This window comes from Schistocerca nitens, chromosome 4 (genome assembly GCF_023898315.1).
Source record: "Schistocerca nitens isolate TAMUIC-IGC-003100 chromosome 4, iqSchNite1.1, whole genome shotgun sequence".
NCBI classification, from domain to species: Eukaryota; Metazoa; Arthropoda; class Insecta; order Orthoptera; family Acrididae; genus Schistocerca; species Schistocerca nitens.
The window spans coordinates 753,073,386-753,097,414 of NC_064617.1; the positions used below are offsets into that span (position 1 = coordinate 753,073,386).

Here is a 24,029-nt window from a genome sequence, read left to right on the forward strand (position 1 = left end):
AATTATTGATACATGTTCAATTACCCGAAAGTTCCTAAATGCAATGTAACATATACCGTACAGTTAAAAGGAAGTCACACTTGATCAAGGTCTGCGTCACTTTCCATTTTTAACGAGACATACCGTCTGAGAAAGGAAAGGAGATAATAATAATAATAATAATAATAATAATAATAATACATAGATTAGAAGAACAAGCTGACCCACAAATAGGAGAATACCAGGCTGGTTTTCGCAAGGGACGATCATGCATAGAGCAGATCTGGAATCTGAAAATGATTCTCCAGATGAGAAACACCCGAAACACAGTGGTCACTTTTGTAGATTTTAAAAAGGCCTACGACTCAATAGACAGAGTAGTGCTCTGCAAGACGCTGGAAGAATTCAGCATTGACAGAAAGACAAGAGCAATCATTCAGCAAACATTAACTGACACAGTCTCCAAGGTCAAATTTATGGGGGATATCTCGGAACCATTTGTAATCCAAACTGGAGTGCGACAGGGTGACGGACTTTCACCATTACTCTTTAATATCATTCTTGAAAAAATTATCAGGACATGGGAAAAAGAAGTCAAAGGAATCCAAATTGGCATTAGAAAAGATAATAGATTCAATGTGAAGTGTTTAGCTTTTGCAGATGACCTTGCAATCCTCACAAATAATAGAAAAGAAGCCACTAACGCCATAGAGAAGTTACACGAAATTGCACAAAGAACTGGCCTGCAAATCTCATATGAGAAAACCCAGTACATAGAAAGAATGCCACAAGACAAATTGCCTATTGTGACAACCCATGGGAAAATCGTACAAGTACCACATTTTAAGTACCTGGGAGAAATCATCCAGCCATCAGGGATCAACCTAAAGGCCAATGAGGAAAGAATAAAAAAACTACAGAAAGCATATAAACTCATGTGGAACTACTATAACAAAAAGTCCATATCCATTAACGCAAAATTGAGGCACTACAACACTGTCGTACTTCCGGAACGGAAAAGAAGAATGCAGTTCTACGGACATATCCACAGGATGAATGAAAACAGAATTTCAAAGCGAATTCTTAAAGTCATCAACTCAGGCAGGGGAAAAACAAAATGGATAAAAGAAGTTGAAGAGGACCTCAGACAAGCACACATAACAGTAAAATATGCTGAAAATAGAACTGAATTCAGGAACATCATAAAAAAACATAAATTTGACACCACAACACAGAAGAGACCAAGATGCAAATGGACAGCGGAGCGAAAGAAACAACACAGTGAACACATGAAGAAAACTTGGGCTCAGAAAAAACATAAACAATCATCATAAAGAATTCAAGTTCAAACGCTCTCTTAAATCGGAATAATCGAAAATAATAATAATAATAATACATGTTTAAGTGTTTCTGGAAATTCAACCTCCAAGAGAGTGCAATAGGAGATGAAAATTTTCAAGAAAATATTTCTATAATAGAGGGTAACATTCCATGTGGGAAAAATATATCTAAAAACAAAGATGCTGTAACTTACCAAACGAAAGTGTTGGTATGTTGATAGAGACAGTAACAAACACAAACACACACACAAATTTCAAGCTTTCACAACCCACGGTTGCTTCATCAGGAAAGAGGGAAGGAGAGGGAAAGACGAAAGGATATGGGTTTTAAGGGAGAGGGTAAGGAGTCATTCCAATCCCGGGAGCGTAAAGACTTACCTTAGGGGGAAAAAGGGACAGGTATACACTCGCGTGAGCGCGCGCGCGCCCGCCCGCCTGCCCACCCGCCCACCCACCCACCCGCCCACCCACCCGCCCACCCACCCACCCACCCGCCCACCCACCCACCCACCCACCCACCCACCCACACACACACACACACCCACCCACACACACACACACACACACACACACACACACACACACACACACACACACACACATCCATCCGCACATATACAGACACAAGCAGACATGGATGATATAAGGAGTACAGTAGCACAAGTAATTTGTGAAGGAAAGATGAAAGTAATATGCATGTCTATTTGCAAATGTCAGATTTTGATGCAAGTATAACATCCAAAAAGCAAACTGGAAGATGCTCCAGAACATAATATAGTACTGAAATAACAACAGCAACAAAGTTATAAGACAGTCCATTCCAAGAGGCTGTAGGTGCAATTAGCTCAAGGGCTTATCACGAGAAATGGGACACAGGCCAACCTCTTCTTTGTGCCTGCAGCTACTACTGGCCAACTGTTAATCAATTCAGTACTGACTTCCAAAATCGGAAGTTGTATTAGAAAGGCAATGGAAGAGCTGTACATGGGAAGAACAATTGAATCTTTAAGACATCTGAACTGCAACACAACATGTTCTACAGGAGGACTGCCAGCCAAATAGCCAGGCTCTCCTGGCAAATGGTACACCCAGGATGAAATCCTCCAAACTATACTTCAAAATAAATAGGAACAAAGAAGATGATGAAGAAATACTAATACTTGGGACTCCTCCAGTACAGAAGAGCCAAACAGAGCACTTACCAAGAGCAAAGTAAAGACTTAGATGATATTCTATTATAACAAATTAAATATTTTGGCGCTAAAATGTAACAATTAGTGCTAGAAATCATTGTAATTTGCTTTACCTTCAGCCAACACCTTAACATCTGGAAGCAAACTGGGGTCATTGCTATCTTAAAACAAGGAAAGACAGTTAATGATTCTTGAAGCTCTCCCCCCCCCCCAACCCCACACCACCTCACCCCACCCCACACCACCCCCATCACCCACCCCTCTCTGTAAAATCTATGAGAGAATTTTCCAGGCACAAAAGTACTATGTAACCCTTGAAATTGTGATGATATCCAACCAACCAACTAACATGAGTATTCCTGCTCTGATTGCCCCAAGCCTCAAGGACCTCATGTTAACATCTGTTAATCAAACTGATTGTACCTACTTCTGAACTGAAGTAGTCTAACTGGTAATCTCTTTTTATAATATTCTTACTTGCCTTTATTTCTGTTTGCTTTAAGCTTTCTGTGCAGAATAGTTGTATTCCAACTTCTACTGTTTTTAATTTGTAATAATATGATAGTTTTGATTCCAATGAAAGGAATTGTCACAGTTTTTCCATTAGTACATTAATCAGGTTTTTTTTTTATACAAAAATATCTGAAAAACATTGACATTTCTATTTTGACTTCAGTTTCAGGTTTACCACATTTCATTAAAAACAGATTTGCTTGTGGATTCCCTGAAGACTGGAAACTGTTAAGAAGACAATGGACCATGTTTTTAAAAGCAGGTATGTTAAGCTAAGCCTCTTTGTGAAGCAACCACTAACCTGTACTTGAAAAAAACATGATCTGTTCTTGTACTTATTTGATGAAGAAAAGAGAGGTGCAAAGACAGATAACATGCGCAGACTTATTATAGCAAAGAAACATGCTACTTCTGTTTCTATCACATTTTATAAATATGATGTGTGATTAAAAGGCTCGGAGGGTGGAAGGCAGGGGGAGGGGGGGGGGGGGGAAAGAGAAGAGTTTGTAGTTTTATCTTAGAAAACTAGTTGTCTCTTGTAAATAACATAGTCCATCTGGAGTTTTATGCTGCATTAGTCTAGGTTTCTTTTTGTTTCTTCACTGTGATATATCATATGTGTTAATGGCTAGAATTGTCTTGGACGACTCTGAAAATGAAGGAAGATGGTGAAATCTGGTAATGGCACATTGCCTATTCCTCTCTAATACCAGTAAGGGGGCAGGTGGATGGGGGGATATCAAAATAAACTATATCAAAGGACCTCACAATGTTAATTTATTAATTGTAAAATGTAAATCTGTTTAAACAGTTCATTTACAAATTAATAATTAATGAGGGACATCCAACCCAAAATCTTTCAAACCTCTCTGAAAGTGTTCTGTTGCAGACCCAACTTCCTCAACATCCTAGTGCATCCCTATACCACTCTCAATCCCAATCACATCCCTGTGGGAGGCACAGGTGCAAGACATGCCTAGTCTACTCACCCAGCACTTCCTATTCCAGTCCTGTCACAGGCTTATTGTACCCCTTCAGAGGCCGGCTACCTATGACAACAGCCATGTCGTATACCAACTCTGCTGCAATTGTTGCAGAACTTTTAATATTGGTGTAGTTGCCAACCAGCTGTCCACCAGGATGAATGGCCACTGCCAAACTGTGGCCAAGAGCAAAGTAGTGTACCCTGTGGTGCAACATGCAGCTGAATGTAACATGCTTGATTTTAATGGCTGCTTCACAACCCAAGCTATCTGAATCCTCCCTTCCACCACCAGCTTTTCTGAAGAGCACAGATGGTAGTATCCTGACAACACATTCTCTGCACCTGAAATTATCCTGACCTCACCCTATGGTAACGTACTGTTCCCACACCCTCCACCCAGCAGTTTCCACCTCTATTCTGTCACCTCATCCCTATTCTTGTCTCCCACCCTATTTGTTTGACACCCTCTGCCAACACACCCACCCATTTTTCCCCTTCCCTGCTCCTCTCCTTTTTTGCTCCCTGTTTCCCCCAACTCCCTGCCCCAAAGACTCCCAGAGTGACACCTGTTACCCGCCTAGTTCCCTGCATGGCCTGCCAGACAGGCTCATCTCTCCTCCTGTGCATACACTGCTATCTCTTTCCCTTTCCTTCCCTTCCCTTTCCTTTCCCCCTCCAGACTGCTGCTTCTTTCTATGTGACAGTTGCATTCTGGTCCAAGATGGCAGTCAAGATGTGTGCATGAGGTGTGCTTGCTAGTGTGAAAAATGTGTGTGTGTTTCCTTTTCTGACGAAGACTGTGGTCAAAAGCTAATGTGTAAATGTCATGTAGTTATGCCTGTTTGTAACTTAACGTGTCATCTTTACAGTAAATAGCAATCTGTCTTTCCGTTATATTGTTGATATTCCAACCTGGAGTTTCCATTGTTTAAAATTAATGCATTAAATTTAACAGTGTACTTGCACTAAGCTTTCAGCCACACCCTTCGTCATTTTCTGAAGAAGACTGTGTCTGAAAGCTTATGTGTAAGTGTCTTTTAATTGTACCTGTCTGCAATGCAATGTTTCATCTTTACATTAAGTAGCAATCTATCTTTTCCTACATTGTTGATATTCTTACCTGGAATTTCTTTGTTTGATACATTAAATTTACTTATGATTACTTTAATTAATTAATATATTTAAAGTATAATTGGTTTAAATGATACGTTTCTGACAGTTTGTGATTTCAATTGTCCTTCAGTGGCAACATTCTATTGTCGTCATATCCCCACTTATCCTTCCTGTTTGTTTCTCTTCAGTGGGCTCTGGTAGCTGTTTCAAATCCCATATTGTTTGTCCTTACAATATCTGTTGCCCATCATTTTTGTAATGGTCTCTACAGTTATGAATGCTGTCTCACCTCATGTTTGCACTGATTTTCATAAAAAAATTATTATTTTAATGGAAAATGGAAACCCAACATGAATCTGCTACCAGTGAAGTTATTGGTGTAAACACAAAAGCTACAACATTTCATGACACTTTTTCAATTTATGAAGAGAACTGCATGATCACCAACAATCTTACTGCCTATGTGTGTCCTGTAGCAATAGCTATGGGTCAAGCAATTTCAGAACAGGTTACTGAAATTATGAATGATAGTTTCATAGTAAATAATGAAGATATGACATTTTACACTGAACATAACAAACTAGCTCTCTGTGTAGAGGTAAATGGTCTCTCTCTCTCTCTCTCTCTCTCTCTCTCTCTCTCTCTCTGTCTCTCTCTCTCTGCTATGATTCCCACTGTTAAATTTTTTTCCGTCTCCTCACGTTGTTATGCCCATAGTTGTAATGTTCTCTTAATAAGTTGTTAATAACAGCCCACTGTACCCTGAAACCCATCTACATCTACATCCATACTCCGCAAGCCACCTGACGGTGTGTGGTGGGGGGTACCTTGAGTACCTCTATTGGTTCTCCCTTCTATTCCAGTCTCGTGTTGTTCATGGAAAGAAGGATTGTCGGTATGCCTCTGTGTGGGCTCTAATCTCTCTGATTTTATCCTCATGGTCTCTTCGTGAGATATACATAGGAGGAAGCAATATACTGCTTGACTCCTCGGTGAAGGTATGTTCTCGAAACTTCAACAAAAGCCCGTACCGAGCTACTGAGCGTCTCTCCTGCAGTCTTCCACTGGAGTTTATCTATCATCTCCGTAACGCTTTCGCGATTACTAAATGGTCCTGCAACTAAGTGCTCTGCTCTCCGTTAGATCTTCTCTATCTCCTCCATCAACCCTGTCTGGTACTGATCCCACACTGCTGAACAGTATTCAAGCAGTGGGCGAACAAGCGTACTGTAACCTACTTCCTTTATTTTCGGATTGCATTTCCTTAGGATTCTTCCAATGAATCTCAGTCTGGCATCTGCCTTACCGACGATCAACTTTATATGATCATTCCATTTTAAATCACTCCTAATGCGTACTCCCAGATAATTTATGGAATTAACTGCTTCCAGTTGCTGACCTGCTATGTTGTAACTAAATCATAAGGGATCTTTCTTTCTATGTATTCGCAGCACATTACACTTGTCTACATTGAGATTCAGTTGCCATTCCCTGCATCATGCGTCAATTCGCTGCAGATCCTCCTGGATTTCAGTACAATTTTCCATTGTTACAACCTCTCGATATACCACAGCATCATCCGCAAAAAGCCTCAGTGAACTTCTGATGTCATCCACAAGGTCATTTATGTATATTGTGAATAGGAACGGTCCTACGACACTCCCCTGCGGCACACCTGAAATCACTCTTACTTCGGAGGACTTCTCTCCTTTGAGAATGACATGCTGCGTTCTGTTATCTAGGAACTCTTCAATCCAATCACACAATTGGTCTGATAGTCCATATGCTCTTACTTTGTTCATTAAACGACTGTGGGGAATTGTATCGAATGCCTTGCGGAAGTCAAGAAACACGGCATCTATCTGGGAACCCGTGTCTATGGCCCTCTGAGTGTCGTGGACCCCTTCCTACATTTTGGAGCTGTTGAATGTCATTTTTAATAACAGGAACTTCCATTTTGGATGAGCATCAGTAGAATCAATGACTTCTTCATGTAATCCAAGGACGTGAAAGTATGAGAGGAATATTCCTATGGAATGCTCAAAAATCTGTCTCACTGTAATCACAAATATTTAATGTGTTTTACCTGAAAGGGCCATCCATATGCTGCTCACAAAATTTGATCAAAATCAGTGAACCCTATCCCACACCCTCTTGTTTGCAAGATTGAATACAAGACACGAGGACTCCCTCTGGTGATCAGGAACTGCTCACAGTCACTTCTCCTCACCTTGTATGCTAAATATTATTGCCGAAAAATTATATCACAATCAAAATTTGTATGTTCACATATGGCACTCGTCCACTGCACTTTAGGCAAGTTAGCAAAGATAAAGAATATGCCTTTTAAAAATGATCTGCATCAGAATTAACACAAGTATCTTTCCGAGACTAGTGATCATTTTTGGAATGCATTATTTTTATAGCCTCCACATTGCCGTAATAGTTCCACTTCATCTTCTCTTCATTCTTCAAGTTGTCTGTTTTCCACTGAAATGTTCTCTTTGTCTGCAGGATTGTAGTGCCACATCCATTGAAGCATTGCAGACATTTTTTAACCAACATAATACACACAAGATAGTAAAGAATCACTGTTAGTGTGTAGTGCAGGCATACGTCAATAACTAAAGAAAAAACTTAATACAGTAAGTTTGAAAGTAGGCCTACAAAACATCTAATAGAAAATGGCACAAGTTGACAATTGAGCCATAGAACAGCTTAGTTTTCCTATTCAGATCACTTCTTGACTACAACTAGATGGAGAGCTGAAGACATAAAAAGGAAGGAAATTAGTCTGGTCCCCATTTTGTTCCTAAATACATAAAAAATTCTGACACGTTTGAAATTAAAGGTTACAATCAGTGTTTGTTACCTTTAACCTACGGCAGTGAGACATGGCCGTTAAAAAAAAAAAAATTCAAATGCCCTGGTTGTTCATCAAGCAATAAGGAGATGCATGTTGGTAATTACTAGAAGACGAGGAAACAAACCAATGGCTCAGGGAACAGACTTCTTTGTAGGATTAATTTTGTAACACTAACGAAAATGAAATTGAGGTGGACAGGACATGTAGCCACACAATTTGATTGTAAATGGACTAAGCAAGTTGCTTGCTGGACTCTACTAGATTAAGAGCGGAGATGCTGACTTGTAGATGATGTTTAGGTAACATTAAGACTTACAACAACACCATGGAAATATATGGCTGAAGTGGTGGTGTGTAAGTCATAAATATCTTAGGATTTTTCACCAAATTGGTAAATGGAATTTTATTTTTAAATTCATTTTCTTTCTTGACTTTCATGTGGGCTGTGTTGAACTGTTGTCGTCAACAAGGATTTGGTTTCGTTTAAATCTAGGGATTTCATGACAATCAACCCAACATTAATAGTGAAACACATTGGTTCTGTGCCACCTCTCACTACTTTGTCACCTCTCAGCACAGTGCTTGACACATAAATCACTAAAATGATTCTATAACACTCTCCAATACTGGAAAATAGTGGAATAATGGAAGGAGTGGTGCTGTGCTAGGAATATGGACCTGTCCAGGACAGTGCAGCTGTGCATGTGTATGTGTTGCTTTGGGTTGGGTGAACATACTGTATTAGGCATTGCATTGGACTTGGGATGTAATGATGTTATGACATACAATGTCATACAAGCATGAAAAGAGAGAGAACAGAACATTGAATATATTTATTTGGGAATTCATTAATTTAGTAATTATTATGAATATATTGAATTTTGCCCATTGATATGCCAGAGTGTCAGCCCCAGAATTATTCATGAGGACCACACAGATAATAATCCCATTGTGGTTCGCATTTCCTTTTATCTGTTTGCTGGAATTGGTTTTATTATTTGTGTTTTAGATGAAAAAGAAACAACTGCTGATCAATTTGCCACATAAATCTATAATAGTCCATGTGATGCAAGTGTGTGGTATTGTTCACATGAACAAATGCTTGTTGAAAGAAAATAAATATTTAATGTCATCAACTTACTACTTAGTCAATCAGACCCCTCCCCACCCCCCCACCTACCCACACACACACACACACACACTCCATTTGTTTTAATGATTATTGCATTATCCCTTCAAACATTTATGAAATCATTCTTCCTTTTTTCTCCCTAACAAACATTATAATGTCCGGTAAATGGTAACACCTCAATCATATTCCACATAGGACCTGGAGATGATAGTGCTGGCCAGGGGTGACTAGGAAAACTCTGCTGCAAGATACAACATATTTTAGTTAACCTTGAGCTGCAACTTTGAAGTGCTGTGATGCTCCTGGATTCACCCTCTTCAGGTGTGTGGTCTTCCAGTGATGCCTATGGACGTTGGAGGGTAGCAGGGGCAGGATGGTGATTTTATGTCCTCGTCTCATGTTGCTGACACTATTTACCTCACTCAGCGGTGCGTGGCTAAGTTAGCATTATGCGACCCTGAGTGAGCAATATCAGTGATGCGTAAACCACTGAATTATCATAGGCAGCCACTGTTACTGAGTTAGAAACTCACATTGGTGTGTAAGGGTCGCTGCAGTACCTCTGTAGCTGCGAACTGCTGCTCTCCAACACAGAAGTTCTGCGTTGGAGCCTGGTGGTGGTTCATCTTTTGTGTTGGTCCAAGTGTGCAGGTGGAGACATAAAACTCTGAGCTGGTCTGGTGGAGGTGGCTGCCCAGATTGGTGTCGGTTGCTGGCTGGCCCATAATATGATGGAGAATTGCATGGAGCTGGTGTCATGGAGGGTGCTGCCAGACTGTGCATAATTATGTTAGAAACAGAGGGTATTTATAGCAATGAATAGCACACTTATTGTGCTGTTGCCCTGTTTCCAGGCACATACAGATCAACATCTCAGAGCCTCAATGCTGTGGAAATACTCCGCAAGCTGGTTAATAGTTGCACGGCCTTTCACCACAATTGTGCTGGTCGGCCCGGTCACCTTGCAGTGGCTAGCACTGGCTAGCTTGTGAAATTACGTGTCACCACCTCTGTGCTTGCATGCTTGCCTCACATATGGCTGCAGTGGAGCTGCTTTTAATTCAGTAACACCCAAAATTTACTGAAGGCATTACAGTATTATTGTGTACTGTACTGATACTTATAATTATACATAATGTACATGGACAGATAAAAAAATCTTCTCACTGAGCGGCAGCAGGAGAACATACTTAAAAAAGGTATTACATAGACAAGCTTTTGGAGCCAATGGCTCATCCTGGAAGAGGGGTGAAGGAAAAGGACAAGTGATGGTTAGGAAAAGGGGTAGAGTTCAGAAAAGTCAGCCAGAACCCTGGGTCAGAGGAGACTTACCGGCCAGGATGAGAAGGAAAGACTACATTATATTTTCAAAAATTAATTATTTTCATTGTTATAATTTTACGTAGTATTTTGTTGTATGTATGAGTCTTTGCTTTTCAGTGTTTCAATAATTGATTCAGTCTCCTCTGTTTTTTTCTTTGTGTGTTGTCGCTGCATGTGATGCAGCTGCCTTGGAAAACAGTATTCCAAAAGTTCTACATGTTTGTCAGTAAAAGCTTGGTTTTACTTGCAAATTAATGAAAAATAGTGGTTATGAAGTGTTTTTTTAGTGCATAAATTTTCATTTTCCCTGTAGTAATACCTGGAATGCCCTATTTATGCCGTGATAGTTATTTCTTGACGTACGTTAAGGTGATAGTTTTATTCAGTGAGTTTGCTGTTCTCTCATGTGATGCATGGTTTTTGCATGTTTGATAGCATTAGTCAACATTTCACAGTATTTTCTGCACTGAAATTGCTGAGTGAGGAGGTCCAAATCACTGTCCAGCCATCCAGATTTTGCTATTTTGTGTTTTCTGTAGATTGGCTGAGTTTCCCCCAATCAACTTTGTCCTGTTTCTCTAATACCCTCATTAATTGAACATTAAACAGTTGTTTGATTGAGTGAAATCCTGCATCTTGCCCTTGACTGTCCTTTGTATAAAACCGTGTTACAACTCACATTTCCTTCCACATTATATACTGATTATATTTACCATGTTGTCTGTTAATACTATAATTTTGCTTACAAATATTTTAAAGAGTATGAATAGTGGCAGGGGCAGCTACAGGAAAATGAATCTTTCTAGAAAAGCTTTGCACCTTTCAGTCATATGATCTGAGTTATAGACTACTCGGCAAGTGTTGTTTTAAGATTGTTAACAAGTGTCCAGATTGCAATTCGACCTGTATCTCTAGATATTTTGTTTGTCACCTAAGGATGTGGTTTTACTTTGACTCTTCATTGTGTTAGTATTTTTGCATATTAGTATGACAAACCATTTCTCATTTTTCTCACAGTGTGTCCATCAGCTATCAAAACAATCTTTGAAGATGTTTTCTTTTGATAGCACTACCATTTATATGGTGGAAAGTACTCTTCTTGAATCAGATTGAAAGATTGACACAATCAAAGCATGGCTAAAAGTGTTGTCTTATTCATTGTCTCTTCAGAGTCCATTACTCAGCTGTCCAAAGAACAGTTATGAGAAAGGATGGTGATTCTTTCAATTCTTCTTCCTTAATGTTTCAGGATGATCGTGGGACAGGTATACAAAATTGTGGAATATATTGCTGATCTCATCGTGTATAGAATTATGGAACACCAGTTGAATGCTTCCATGTTACAACCCATATGCAGAGACAGGACAAAGATTAATGAAAGTGTGTTTGGAGCACAACTCCATGTGTGGGTGCAGCATGTATAGTGGGAAAAGCAGAAAAAAAATTATTAGAGCCTCTAAATTTTGGTGTTCCAAGGGAGTTTCTTGAAAATCAGGAGACTGAGTAAGGAACAAAGCCTGGCAATGAGTGAGCAAGAAATATGACTTGTAAAGAACTTTATAACTAGCAAAGAGAAAATGGTTGGGTACATACTAATACATGCCTTGCTTATGAAACTTGTTGTTGAAGGGATTGTGTTAATAAAGAGTTGTAGGATGGAAGATTAAGGTGAAATGAAACAGAACAATAACCAAAATACACTAGGTGACAAAAAACTTAGGAGACCTTCTAATACTGTGTCAGACCTCTTTTTGCCTGGCGTAATGCAGTAGCTCAATGTGGGTCCACAGCTCATGGTCTAGTGGCTAGCATTGCTGCCTCTGGATCATAGGATCCCGGGTCCAATTCCTGGCTGGGTTGGGGATTTTCTCTACCCGGGGACAGGGCATTTGTGTTGTCCTTATCATTTCATTATATCATCATCATCCATGACTGGCTCGACTGGACTATGGAAAAAAAATTGGACTGTGTAAAAATTGGGACGTTTTACGGGTGCTGATGACTGTGCAGTTGGGTGCTGTACAAACCAATAATAATAATAATAATAATAATAATAATAACAACAATAACAACAACAGAAGTTCTCATGAACAGATTAGAAGAACAAGCTGACCCACAAATAGGAGAATACTAGGCTGGTTTTCGCAAGGGATGATCATGCATAGAGCAGATCTGGAATCTGAAAATGTTTCTCCAGATGAGAAACACCCAAAACACAGTGGTCACTTTTGTAGATTTTTAAAAAGGCCCATGACTCAATAGACAGAGTAGCGCTCTGCAAGACGCTGGAAGAATTCAGCATTGACAGAAAGACAAGAGCAATCATTCAGCAAACATTAACTGACACAGTCTCCAAGGTTAAATTTATGGGGGATATCTCGGAACCATTTGTAATCCAAACTGGAGTGCGACAGGGTGACGGACTTTCACCATTACTCTTTAATATCATTCTTGAAAAAATTATCAGGACATGGGAAGAAGAAGTCAAAGGAATCCAAATTGGCATTAGAAAAGATAATAGATTCAATGTGAAGTGTTTAGCTTTTGCAGATGACCTTGCAAACCTCACTAATAATAGAAAAGAAGCCACTAACGCCGTAGAGAAGTTACACGAAATTGCACAAAGAACTGGCCTGCAAAACGCATATAAGAAAACCCAGTACATAGAAAGAGTGCCACAAGACAAATTGCCTATTGTGACAACCCATGGGAAAATCGTACAAGTACCACATTTTAAGTACCTGGGAGAAATCATCCAGCCATCAGGAATCAACCTAAAGGCCAATGAGGAAAGAATAAAAAAACTACAGAAAGCATATAAACTCACGTGGAACTACTATAACAAAAAGTCCATATCCATTAATGCAAAATTGAGGCACTACAACACTGTCGTACTTCCGGAGGCATTGTATGCATCTGAAACAACACAAATAGGTGGGCAAACTAAAATCAAAGAAATAGAGAAACAAGAAAGGAAAATTCTCAGGAAAATTTTTGGCCCGATACAAGAGCAAGGAATCTGGAAGAAGAGACCAACATCAGAATTATATAAATACACAGACAAGATTACGGATACAATACGGAAAAGAAGAATGCAGTTCTATGGACATATCCATAGGATGAATGAAAACAGAATTTCAAAGCGAATTCTTAAAGTCATCAACTCAAGCAGGGGAAAAACAAAATGGATAAAAGAAGTTGAAGAGGCCACAACACAGAAGAGACCAGGATGCAAATGGACAGCGGAGGGAAAGAAACAACACAGTGAACACATGAAGAAAATTTGGGCTCAGAAAAAACACAAACAACACAGAAGAGATCAGGATGCAAATGGACAGCGGAGCGAAAGAAACAACACAGTGAACACATGAAGAAAATTTGGGCTCAGAAAAAACACAAACAATCACCATAAAGGAATTCAAGTTCAAACGCTCTCTTAAATGGGAATAATCGAAAATAATAATAATAATAATAATAATAATAATAATAATAATAATAATAATAATAATAATCATCATCATCATCATCATAGCTCAATGTGGCATGGACTCAATAAGTCATTGGAAGTCCCTTGCAGAAATATTGAAGCATGCTGCCGCTATTGCCATCCATAATTGCAAAAATTTTGCCAGTGCAGTGTTTTGTGCATGAACTGACCTCTCGATTATATGTCATAAATGTTCAGTGGGATTCATTTTGGGTGATCTGTATGGCCAGATCATTTACTCAAATTGTACAGAATCTTCTACAAACCGATCACAAATGATTGTGACCCGGTGACGTTGTGCATTGTTATCCATAAAAATTCCACTGTTTTTTGGGATCATGAAGTCCATTAATGGCTACAAATGTTCTCCAAGCAGCTGAACATAACCATTTCCAGCCAATGATTGATTCAGTTGGACCAGAGGAACCAGTCCATTCCTTGTAAACACAGCACACACCATTATGGAGCCACCACCAGCTTGCACAGTGTCTTGTTGACAACTTGGGTCCATGCCTTCATGGGGTCTACGCCACACTTGAACCCTACCGTCAGTTCGTACCAACTGAAATTGAGCCTCATCTGACTATGCCACGGTTTTCCAGTTGTCTTGGGTCCAACCAATGTCTTCACAAGCCCAGGAGAGAAACTGTGAGTGATTTTGATTTTAGCAAAGGCACTCATGTTGTTCATCTGCTGCAAGAACCCATAATGCCAAATTGCGGTACACCGTCCTAACGCTTATGTTTATTGTTCGTCCCACATTGATTTCTTCAGTTATTTCTTGCAGTGTTGCTTGTCTGTTGGCACTGACAACTCTGCACAAACACTGCTGCCCTCAGTTGTTAAGTGAAGGCAGTTGGCCCGTGCATTGCCATTGGTGAGAATTTGGTATTCTCAGTACAGTCTTGACACTGTGGACTTGGAATATTGAATTCTGTAATTATTTCCAAAATGGAGCATCCCATGTGTCTAGCTCCACCACTCCACATTTAAAGTCTGTTAATTTATCTCTGATCACATTGGACACCTTTTTACATAAGTCATCTGAGTTCAAGTGACAGCTTCACCAATGCACTGCCCTTTTATACCTTTTGTACACGATACTACTGCCATCTGTATATGTGCATATTGCTATCCCATTACTTTTTTCACTTCAGTCTAAAGGCCCCTTGTTTGAAAGTGCATACCCGTGAAATCGGAATCTGTCGCTTGGCAACACTCAATACTATGTTGTTTATAAAATGCTTGGATCATCCTTGACATGCAGTACTTTTGGTGGTTGAGAAGCTGCTGCTGAAGCATGTACCACTCTTTGATAGGACCCTTACTGAGGTCAGTCAGTGTAATTTAAGGAAACCACAGAAAAGTTCAATGTTACTGGTATAAAGCATACCAGTTTGTATACGGGTCATTAAAGGAAGCCTTTCTAACCAACCAAAGACCCTATGCCCTTGTCTGGTTTGTGTTTTGTTGATGATATCATTATGATCTGATCTGGATCCAGGCCAAGACATTGTATCCTCATTCTTCCACAGCATCCAAACTTTCTCTCCTCTTCTGTTCACATGGTCCTCTTTAACTCAGTATGCCACCTTACTGGACCTTAACCTCCACATCTACAATGGCTCCATGAAAACCTCTGTCTATATAAAGACCAAACCATCAACAGGACTTTATTCTATTAGCAGCAATCCCCTCCCATAGAAGATGAGTTGGTTCATATCTGGAGTGACAGGCAGTCTGCCCCTATGGTATGCTGGCAGGGCCTTCATAATCACTCCATCGCAAACCTAGTCTACTAGTATATCTCCTGTGGCATACTCACATATGGTCCTAATCCTTGAACCACTCCTGTGAACCACCTGCTGTGGAATGCTTCAATTGTTACTCTGGACTAAAACAATTTAACTACATTTTTAGCTCGGTTTTTGCCTCCTTTTAATCATGCCCTGAAATGAGCAATATTGTTCCTGCAACCTTTCCCAATTCTCCCAAAGCAGTATTTTGTCAACCAACCAACCTAAAAAATAACCTGGTCTCTTCTTATGCCTCACTTACTCCCAGCTCCTTGCCACCTTTGTCTTATTCCTGCAGAAGTCCCAGATGCAAGACCCATCCTGTGCACCCATGCAGCTCATCCTATTGCAGCAGCATCACACTATTCTGTAAAATACTGCACCAGGCATAATGCCGTGCCACTGTGTTTGCTGTTCTCGGACAGGGATAGGTTGTTGCTATTTGCAAGCAGCTGGAAATCACCTTGACTATTGTCAACTGATTAGAAGTTGCTGTGAATGCTTGTGTTGGGAAGCCTACCAAGAGTTGTGTACCAGAGATACCAAGTGTACCTCAAATGCTACCCTCTCCTGTGGATACTGTCTCTTGCAGAAAACAAAGAAGCCATCATTACCGGTCCACTTGACTGTGAGCGACTTGTCAGTGGTAGGTCTAGGTGTCTTGTACCGGGAAGGCAGAGTTCAGGGGTAACTTGGGATGTTACACCCACCCAGCTAACCAACAAGTTCGAGATGGTGTCTTCCATTGCACTGGATCTGAGCTAGTCAGACTGGCTTCACCTGTTGGAAACCTGCTTAGTCCTGTGTTAATGCGCACCCAGAATCAAAGGGACAGGAGTCTATTAATCGTTGGCAGTTCAAACGTACAGCAAATAGTGGTGCCCCTTAGGGAAATGACAGAAAAAGGATGAAAGGGATGGGAAGGAACACCAGGTGCACTCAGTGCGTGTGCCTGGAGGCTTCATTCAGCATATTGAAGAGGCTATTCCAGCAGCCATTGAGGGAACAGAGTGCAACTAACTACAGATTGTGGCTTACGTTGGAACAAACAATGCCTGTCGTTTGGGCTCCAAGGTCATTTTTGGGTCATAGCAGCAAATAGCAGAGAGGGTTTGAAAGTACCAGCCTTGCTCATGGAATTTAAACAAAGCTCACTATCTGCAACATCGTTCCAAGAAGAGACTGTGGCCCCTGGTTCTGATGCAAGTGGAGGACTTGAACAAGAGACTCTGAAGGTTCTGTGACAAGTTAGACTGTGACTTCCTAGACTTCCACCATTAGGTTTAGAGTTTGAGGGTCCTCCTAAATGGATAAAGTGTGCACTACACATCAAAGGCAGCTACCCAGGTAGCTGACTGTGTGGGGGGTACACATAAAGGTTTTTTAGATTAGGTGACTCTCCATCCAATCCAGATAATGAGACTTGTAACTATCATTGTAAAGAGAAAAGGGGGGAGGGGGGGGGAGAAACTACACGTCCACCCTGCAGGTTAGAGTATTAGCCCTTTATGGCTTGAATTTTTGTTCTTTGTCATTGACAACATTCAATTTTTTGTCATTATGGCAATTAATTAAGTAGAAAGGAAACCAGAGAAATATATTTTTTGTCTTTTATTTTATTTATTTTTCAAAAAGGGACTTAGAGTCTCTTCAAGCTATAAAGACCCAATCTTCAACAAACATTACTTCAGAAGAACTGTTTGTGACAAAAAAAAAGTTTCCTCTCTTGTTGGTGGTGGTGGTGGGGGGGGGGGAGGGGGGAGGGATGGGGAGGGGGGAGGGGGGGGGAAACCAGTACATTGGGATCACTTTAAATGACTTCTTGATTCTATGTTGTAAATAGCATAGTTTTCACATTTTCCATGATTAGCAATAAAATCTGGCCATGAGCTCCCAAGATGTTGAGTTCAAATTACATTTGAAAATGAAAACCCTCCTTTCTTCTTTTATTCTAAAAATAGTTGGGAGAGATTTGTTGTTATCTCTGCCACCCTCAGACTGAATGTCTTCAGCCTTTGGAGAATAAGTGGAAATAGTCTGTTGATGATGACATATGATGTGGTGTCATTTTTTGTTTGGCTGGTAAATTGGTGAGTTCAAATTATCCAGGAATGTGTTTTATTTCAGAATCACTACTTTCCTTAATTACTGTATCAATATCAGATTGGGAAAACTTTTAGAGTAACTCCATTATCACTTTATCTTCCAATTTTCTTGCCATTTGCTTTCATACAGAAATATGAAGCTATAGATCTGAAGTAAATTACAAGTAAAGAATATTTTATATGAAAAAAATTCTTCAATATTTTGTACTTGTACAAAGTTATAGTGTAAACAGACTTATCATGAAACTGGGGAAAAAATATGAAAACCAGATTATCACAGTTAACATTCAAAATTAAGCACAGAATGACATCCATCCAACTACATGCAATCAAATAGCATAAGGACTACCAGTGCTGAGATTCAAGCTGGTCTAGAGCCACAGTAATACAACCGTAAAAGTTCTACGATATGTTAACAGTGTACCAAAGTAAGAATAAATAGGGAGGAGCAGTCCTGTTTATGCTATTAATAAAAGAGAATATTTTATGCTCTTCTTTTAAAATGGGACCCAGAAATCCTGTCAGACTCTAGTACCTCCCGCCGCAGAAGTCGAACACGCGCCAGAACAAATTGACGTGGTCAGCGCATAGAGGGCTCCGTGTCCGCGGCGGCTATTCCGCGCAACGACTCTCGTGCAGCGAGGGCGCTGCCGCTACGCCACGTGCAGACCACGGCCAATAGCTGCTCCCTCCGGTTTCGTATATAGGGACCCTCTCTGCCCTAGTCCAGTCAGTCTGGTACTCACTCTGGATTGCGTCTCTATCTCGGCGGTACTGCGTTCTGGTCATTGCTCGTTGTTGACATTTATCTGGCTCTGGTTCCAAGTAGATTTACTGTTGGTGTTTGGTGTTGTGGTTGCTACAAGCCTCCATTGTTTATCTCTTTCTTGTTGAATCGGTCTTTGTCGGTTGTTGTTGGTTGTGTAAAGAAACAGGCTATTGGATCATATATATAAAACAAAGCATAGGGCTGCAGATAGAGATGCTAAATTAAAGGCGTTTGGCAGTTAAGTGAGCAATACTCATAGGTAAGGGCTTTTAGTAGCACAAAAGTTAGCATCTAGTTACTCACAAACTAGACAAGAACTGAATTTGAGAGTTGTAATGCATAAGAAAAAATTCTTAACTCTGTTTTCAAATGTTCCTTTACAAAAGCAAACACGTTAGTATCGTCATAGATACATCTTTATACCACTGAAGAGATGAGTGAAATAGATATTAGTTTCAGTGACATTGAGAAACAGCTGAAATCATTAAATTTGACCAAAACTCCAGCTTGCTGGAGTACCTTTCAGATTCTGCCCAATTTTCAGCCGAGTTAGCGCCTCTTTTAACCACAATCTGTAGTAGATCTCTCAGACAAAAAACTATACCCCGTAGCTGGAAAAAAACATAGGTTTACGCTTGTATATAAGAAGGGTAGCAGAAGTTATTCACAAAATTATTGTCCAGTATCCTTGACATTGATTTGTAGCAGAATCTTAGGACATATCCTGAACTCAAGTATAAGAGGTATCAAACAGAACAACCTTCTCCATGCTAATCAGCATGACTTTCAAAAACAGAATCATGTGAAAATCAACACGAGCTTTGCTCACATGACGTTCTGAAAGCCATGGATCAAGTCAGTCAGGAAGGTACAATATTTCTTGATTTTCAAAAGGGATTTGACTCAATACGACACCTATGTTTGTCAGCAAAAGTACTATCGTGTGGTGTATCAGGCAAAATTTGTGACGGGATTCAGGATTTCTTATTAGGGAGGATGCAGCTTGTTATCTTGGATAGAAAACCATTGACAAATATAGAACTTAAGTAACTTTGGGTGTACTCTAGGGAAGTGTGTTGAGTCCCTTGCTGCTCATGTTGCATATTTATGACCTTGCAGACAATATTAATAGCAACCCCTGACTTTTTCGATGATGCAGTTATCTACAATGAAATACAGTTTGAAGGAAACTGCAAAAATATTCAGTCAGGCCATGATAAGATTTCAGAGTGGTGCAGTGGTTGACAACTTTCTTCCAATGTTCAGAAACGTAAAATTGTGCACTTCACAAAATAAATAAAAAAAGGCATCATAGTATCCGATGAACATAATATCAGTGAATCGTAGTTGAATTTGGTTAACTCACACAAATGCCTGAACGTAATACTTGATGGGACATGAAAGGGATAAAAACATGATAAGAATAAGAATCTTTATTAGCCGTTCAGTATTTTCTTATACAATGGGGTTTGTCAATAAGTTAAATTACAGTATAAAGATGGTTATATTCTCATAACAATGTGTATATAAATCATATGAATGTTAGTGTAGTACAATAGCACACATTTGGAATTTTATATATTGTTAATTTTACAATAAAAAAGAAAACATTGTACAAATTTATATTAAGCGGGGAGTATTCCTGTTGATGACATTATGTCATTATCATATACATGTTGATAACACTATGTCATTATCCTAAGATATTGATACAAATATAGAGTACTCGAAATAGGTTTATTATGCCTATATGTCAGATATTGTTTTTCCAAATTTAGGTCCTACTACAGGCAGAGGTACCTTTCTCTTTGTTAAAACAGCAAATCTGCCTTATTACAATCTTTATATTCATCAACTGAGTAAAATGCTTTACCTTTGAGCCATTGACCCAATGTTGTCTTAAATTTATTTTTAGGTACTGTTTGTACAATTTTAGGTAGCATATTAAACAGTTCAAGGCCTACATATTTATAACTATTATGTATCTAGGACAATCTAGAGTATGGCAGATCAATTGTGTGGTTTTGTCTTGTATTATGGGTGTGGACAGATGACCTAAGGGGATATTGAGCTATGTTTTCTTTTACGTGTAATAAGCAATAATAGATGTACAAACAAGGACCTGTCATGATGTTAAGTTTTTTGAAATGTTCCCTGCGTGTATCCCTAGGAGATAAACCCACTATACATAGAAGAGCTTTTTTTTGCCATCTGAAAATTGATACTGAATTGGGAAAATTTCCCCAGAGCAGAATACCATATGAAAGATGGGGGTGGATATAAGCAAAATATGAATGCAGCAGTAAGTTTTGGCTGACATTCCTAAGCTTATAAAGTAGGAACATAGCACGTGCAAGTTTAGAACACACATATGTGATATGTTTATCCTAGCTAAGTTTCTGGTCAATCATCATTCCTAACAGTTTAACAGACTTATTTTCTTTGTTTGATACCTTCCAATTAAAGAATATTTCCTCAGTTTTTGTTTTATTAATGTATAGGGAGTTTGCACTAAACCAGTGAACCAATTTTTCAAATATTATATTATTTTTTTCTTGTACAGACTCAAGAGTCTGTCCTGAATCGATAAAAGTTGTATCGCCCGCATAGAGGACTGTTTTACAGGGTAAATACTGTGGCATATCATTAACATACACTACAAACAGGAAGGGCCCAAGTATGAAACCCTGTGGCGCCCTTCTTTTGATTGTTTGTGGGTTTGACAGCTGCCCATTTACACTAACAAATTGTTCTCTGTTGCTTAAGTAGGATTCTCATAATTTCAGGGTGTCCTCTTCCATGCCGTAGTGTCTTAATTTCATGATCAAAGTACTATGAGATACAGTGTCAAATGCTTTACTCAGGTCTAGGAGAGTAGCACAAGAGATTAATTTATTTTCAAAGCAATCATATATATCACTAACAATATTTTCAACCGCTTTAACTGTGGATAGTTTAGACCTAAATCCATACTGTGAGTTACTTAAAAAGTTATTCCTCTCAAAATAGTGATTGATATGTTGGTGAACACAGTCTTTGAATATTTTAGATATTATTGGGATTAATGAGATAGGGTGATAGTTACTTGGATTTGATTTATCTCCTTTCCTAAATATGGGAATAGTTACTGCTATTTTCAAACAGTCAGGGAAGATCCCTTGCTGTAATATATGGTTAATGAGAGTGGTTAGAGGGGACAGAATATCACTTGATATCTTCTTTATGACAAAGTTTGACAGACCATAGAAGTCTTCTGCCCTGGAACTACTTAGTTTGACTATTGCTTTGCTAACATCATTTTCAGTTACTGTTGCCCAGCAGAATTTATGAACTACATTCGTATTTGAACCTAAAAGAATTTTAGCATCAAGCGTGGCATTGGGGGCAGACAAATCTTATTGTAAACTGAAGTTAACAAAGTGTGAGTTTAAGATATCTGGGGCTATGGGTATAGCTAGTTGAGTTGTTGATCTATTTATTTCACTTTTAATTACTTCCCAGGCAGCTTTACAGCTGTTTCTGGATTTAAGAATATAGTTATCATTTGCCCTACGTTTTGCCAAGCTTATTTCAGACCTATAAATTTTTCTTATTCTAATGTACATCTCTTTGTACTCGTTGCTGTTATGAGATCTGTCCTTAAACTTAAGAAGCATAATCCTGATGCTGTTGAGGTTTGGTGTAAACCAATTATTTAGTCTCTGTGGTTTATGAGCTTGGTTATTATTCTGTTTACTAATCTGGGACAACACTCATAAAATATTCTTGCAATTTCCTCTATAAATAATTTGCTTGTGTTATTCACACACATATCTTTGTATAAGATGTCATTCCAGTTAACTGACCTTAATCTAGTTCTAAACTCTCTTATGTTGCATTCATTCATAGGTCTAACAGTTTTGTGTTGTTCATCTGGAATGCTGACTGGAACTGTAATCCATAGGCCATCATGGTCAGCTAGGCCTAACTTGACTACGCCAATTTCAACATTATTTTCATGGATATTACTTATTATATTGTCTAAGCATGCATTATATCTTGTAGGCTTATCATTTAGACAATAGCAATCAAAAGCTCTTAGGCTATCCAAGAATTCCAATGTGATATGACTCTGTACCCTGATATCCATATTAATATCACCAAAAATTAAGATTCTTTGGTATTTATATTTATGCTTAGTTAGTAAGACTAACAGTTTTTTTTAAATGTACTATAAATTCATATTCACTAGAAGATGGTGTGCGATATACAGATGCAACAATAATATTATGTTCAGGTATATGTACAACTGCAGCCTCAAAGGTGGTGTCTATACACAGGTGTGTGACATCAATAGTAAAGTATTGTAGATTTAGTCCATTCTTAATATATATTGCAACACCCCCATGTCCAATTGTTGATCTGCAGTAACTACTAGCTAAGGAGTAACCAAATGGAATATTGAGGTCAATTTATGATGAATATAGCCAGTGCTCATTTACACTAACTGTACCACAGTTAGAAGTTTCTAACCTGTACTGCAATTCTCCCAACTTCTTTCTTAAAGACTGTATATTAATATGTAAGAACAGAAGACTATTTTTGTTAACCCTGGGCAGTAAAGAAGAGGGTTCAGATTGTCTTCTTAAGGGCACTTCTATACAGCTGATATCTTGAGTTGTTTGTAAGTCTACTGCTGGTAGCCAGGCCCCATTTTGACAAGGTTGGGATACATCTAGTGTTCTGGGCTCAGAGTGAAAGGTTTGAAGATTATTTTGATCCTGCTGGAACATATCTGTCAATATTTTGCCAGACAGACCAGCAGGCTTTACAGGTTTCCCTGGTCCAGCAGTATTACTGTAAAGGTGGCCATTTCTTTACTCACAGTTTTGGTAATCAGTTTCGAGATTAATCTTCTTCCTTGGTTGTTGAGGTGGAATCCTTGTTGTTTATAGCACTCCCTGTCAAACTCGCTAGCTTTAATGATTGAGGTATTTTTGAATTTCGAACACAGGTGATATAGCCATTTGTTTACTTCCAATAACTCGCTATTTACGCAGGATCGTTTTGCAAGATCATATCTAAATGGAACATTGACAACAAACACTTTTTTCGATGTGATACTTGGTAAAGTGCTTCTTAAATGTTTTATTAAGTTCACGCTGTTGTTTTTCGCTACGTCATTTGTTCCAGTCATAATTACGACAACATCAGCTTCAGAAGCCTTTTTGTTAGTGTTTTGCAAGACATCCTTGACTTCTGCTGAAGGATACACATACCCCAGACACTCGAGATTTACATTTTCATTAAGGTAACTTGAAACATTACGACCTTGGCTATCACTCAGTAAGGTAATTTTACAGGTTTTACGTACTAAATTTTGACCATCACACTGTTTCACTCCTGTTTGAATTTCTTTTTTATATTTAAGATCAGTCATAGATAAAGC

At 39.0% G+C, this 24,029-nt stretch overlaps 1 protein-coding gene across 4 annotated transcripts in view; it reads left to right on the forward strand.

Moving 5' to 3' along the window:
* LOC126253029 (uncharacterized) overlaps positions 1–24,029 on the forward strand; it is a 344,974-nt gene that overhangs the window by 119,645 nt on the left and 201,300 nt on the right. For all 4 annotated transcript variants that reach the window (XM_049954093.1, XM_049954094.1, XM_049954095.1 and 1 more), the window contains one exon: positions 3,189–3,287. In XM_049954093.1, coding sequence (XP_049810050.1) covers positions 3,189–3,287 — 99 coding nt within the window. The remainder of the gene's footprint in view (positions 1–3,188; positions 3,288–24,029) is intronic.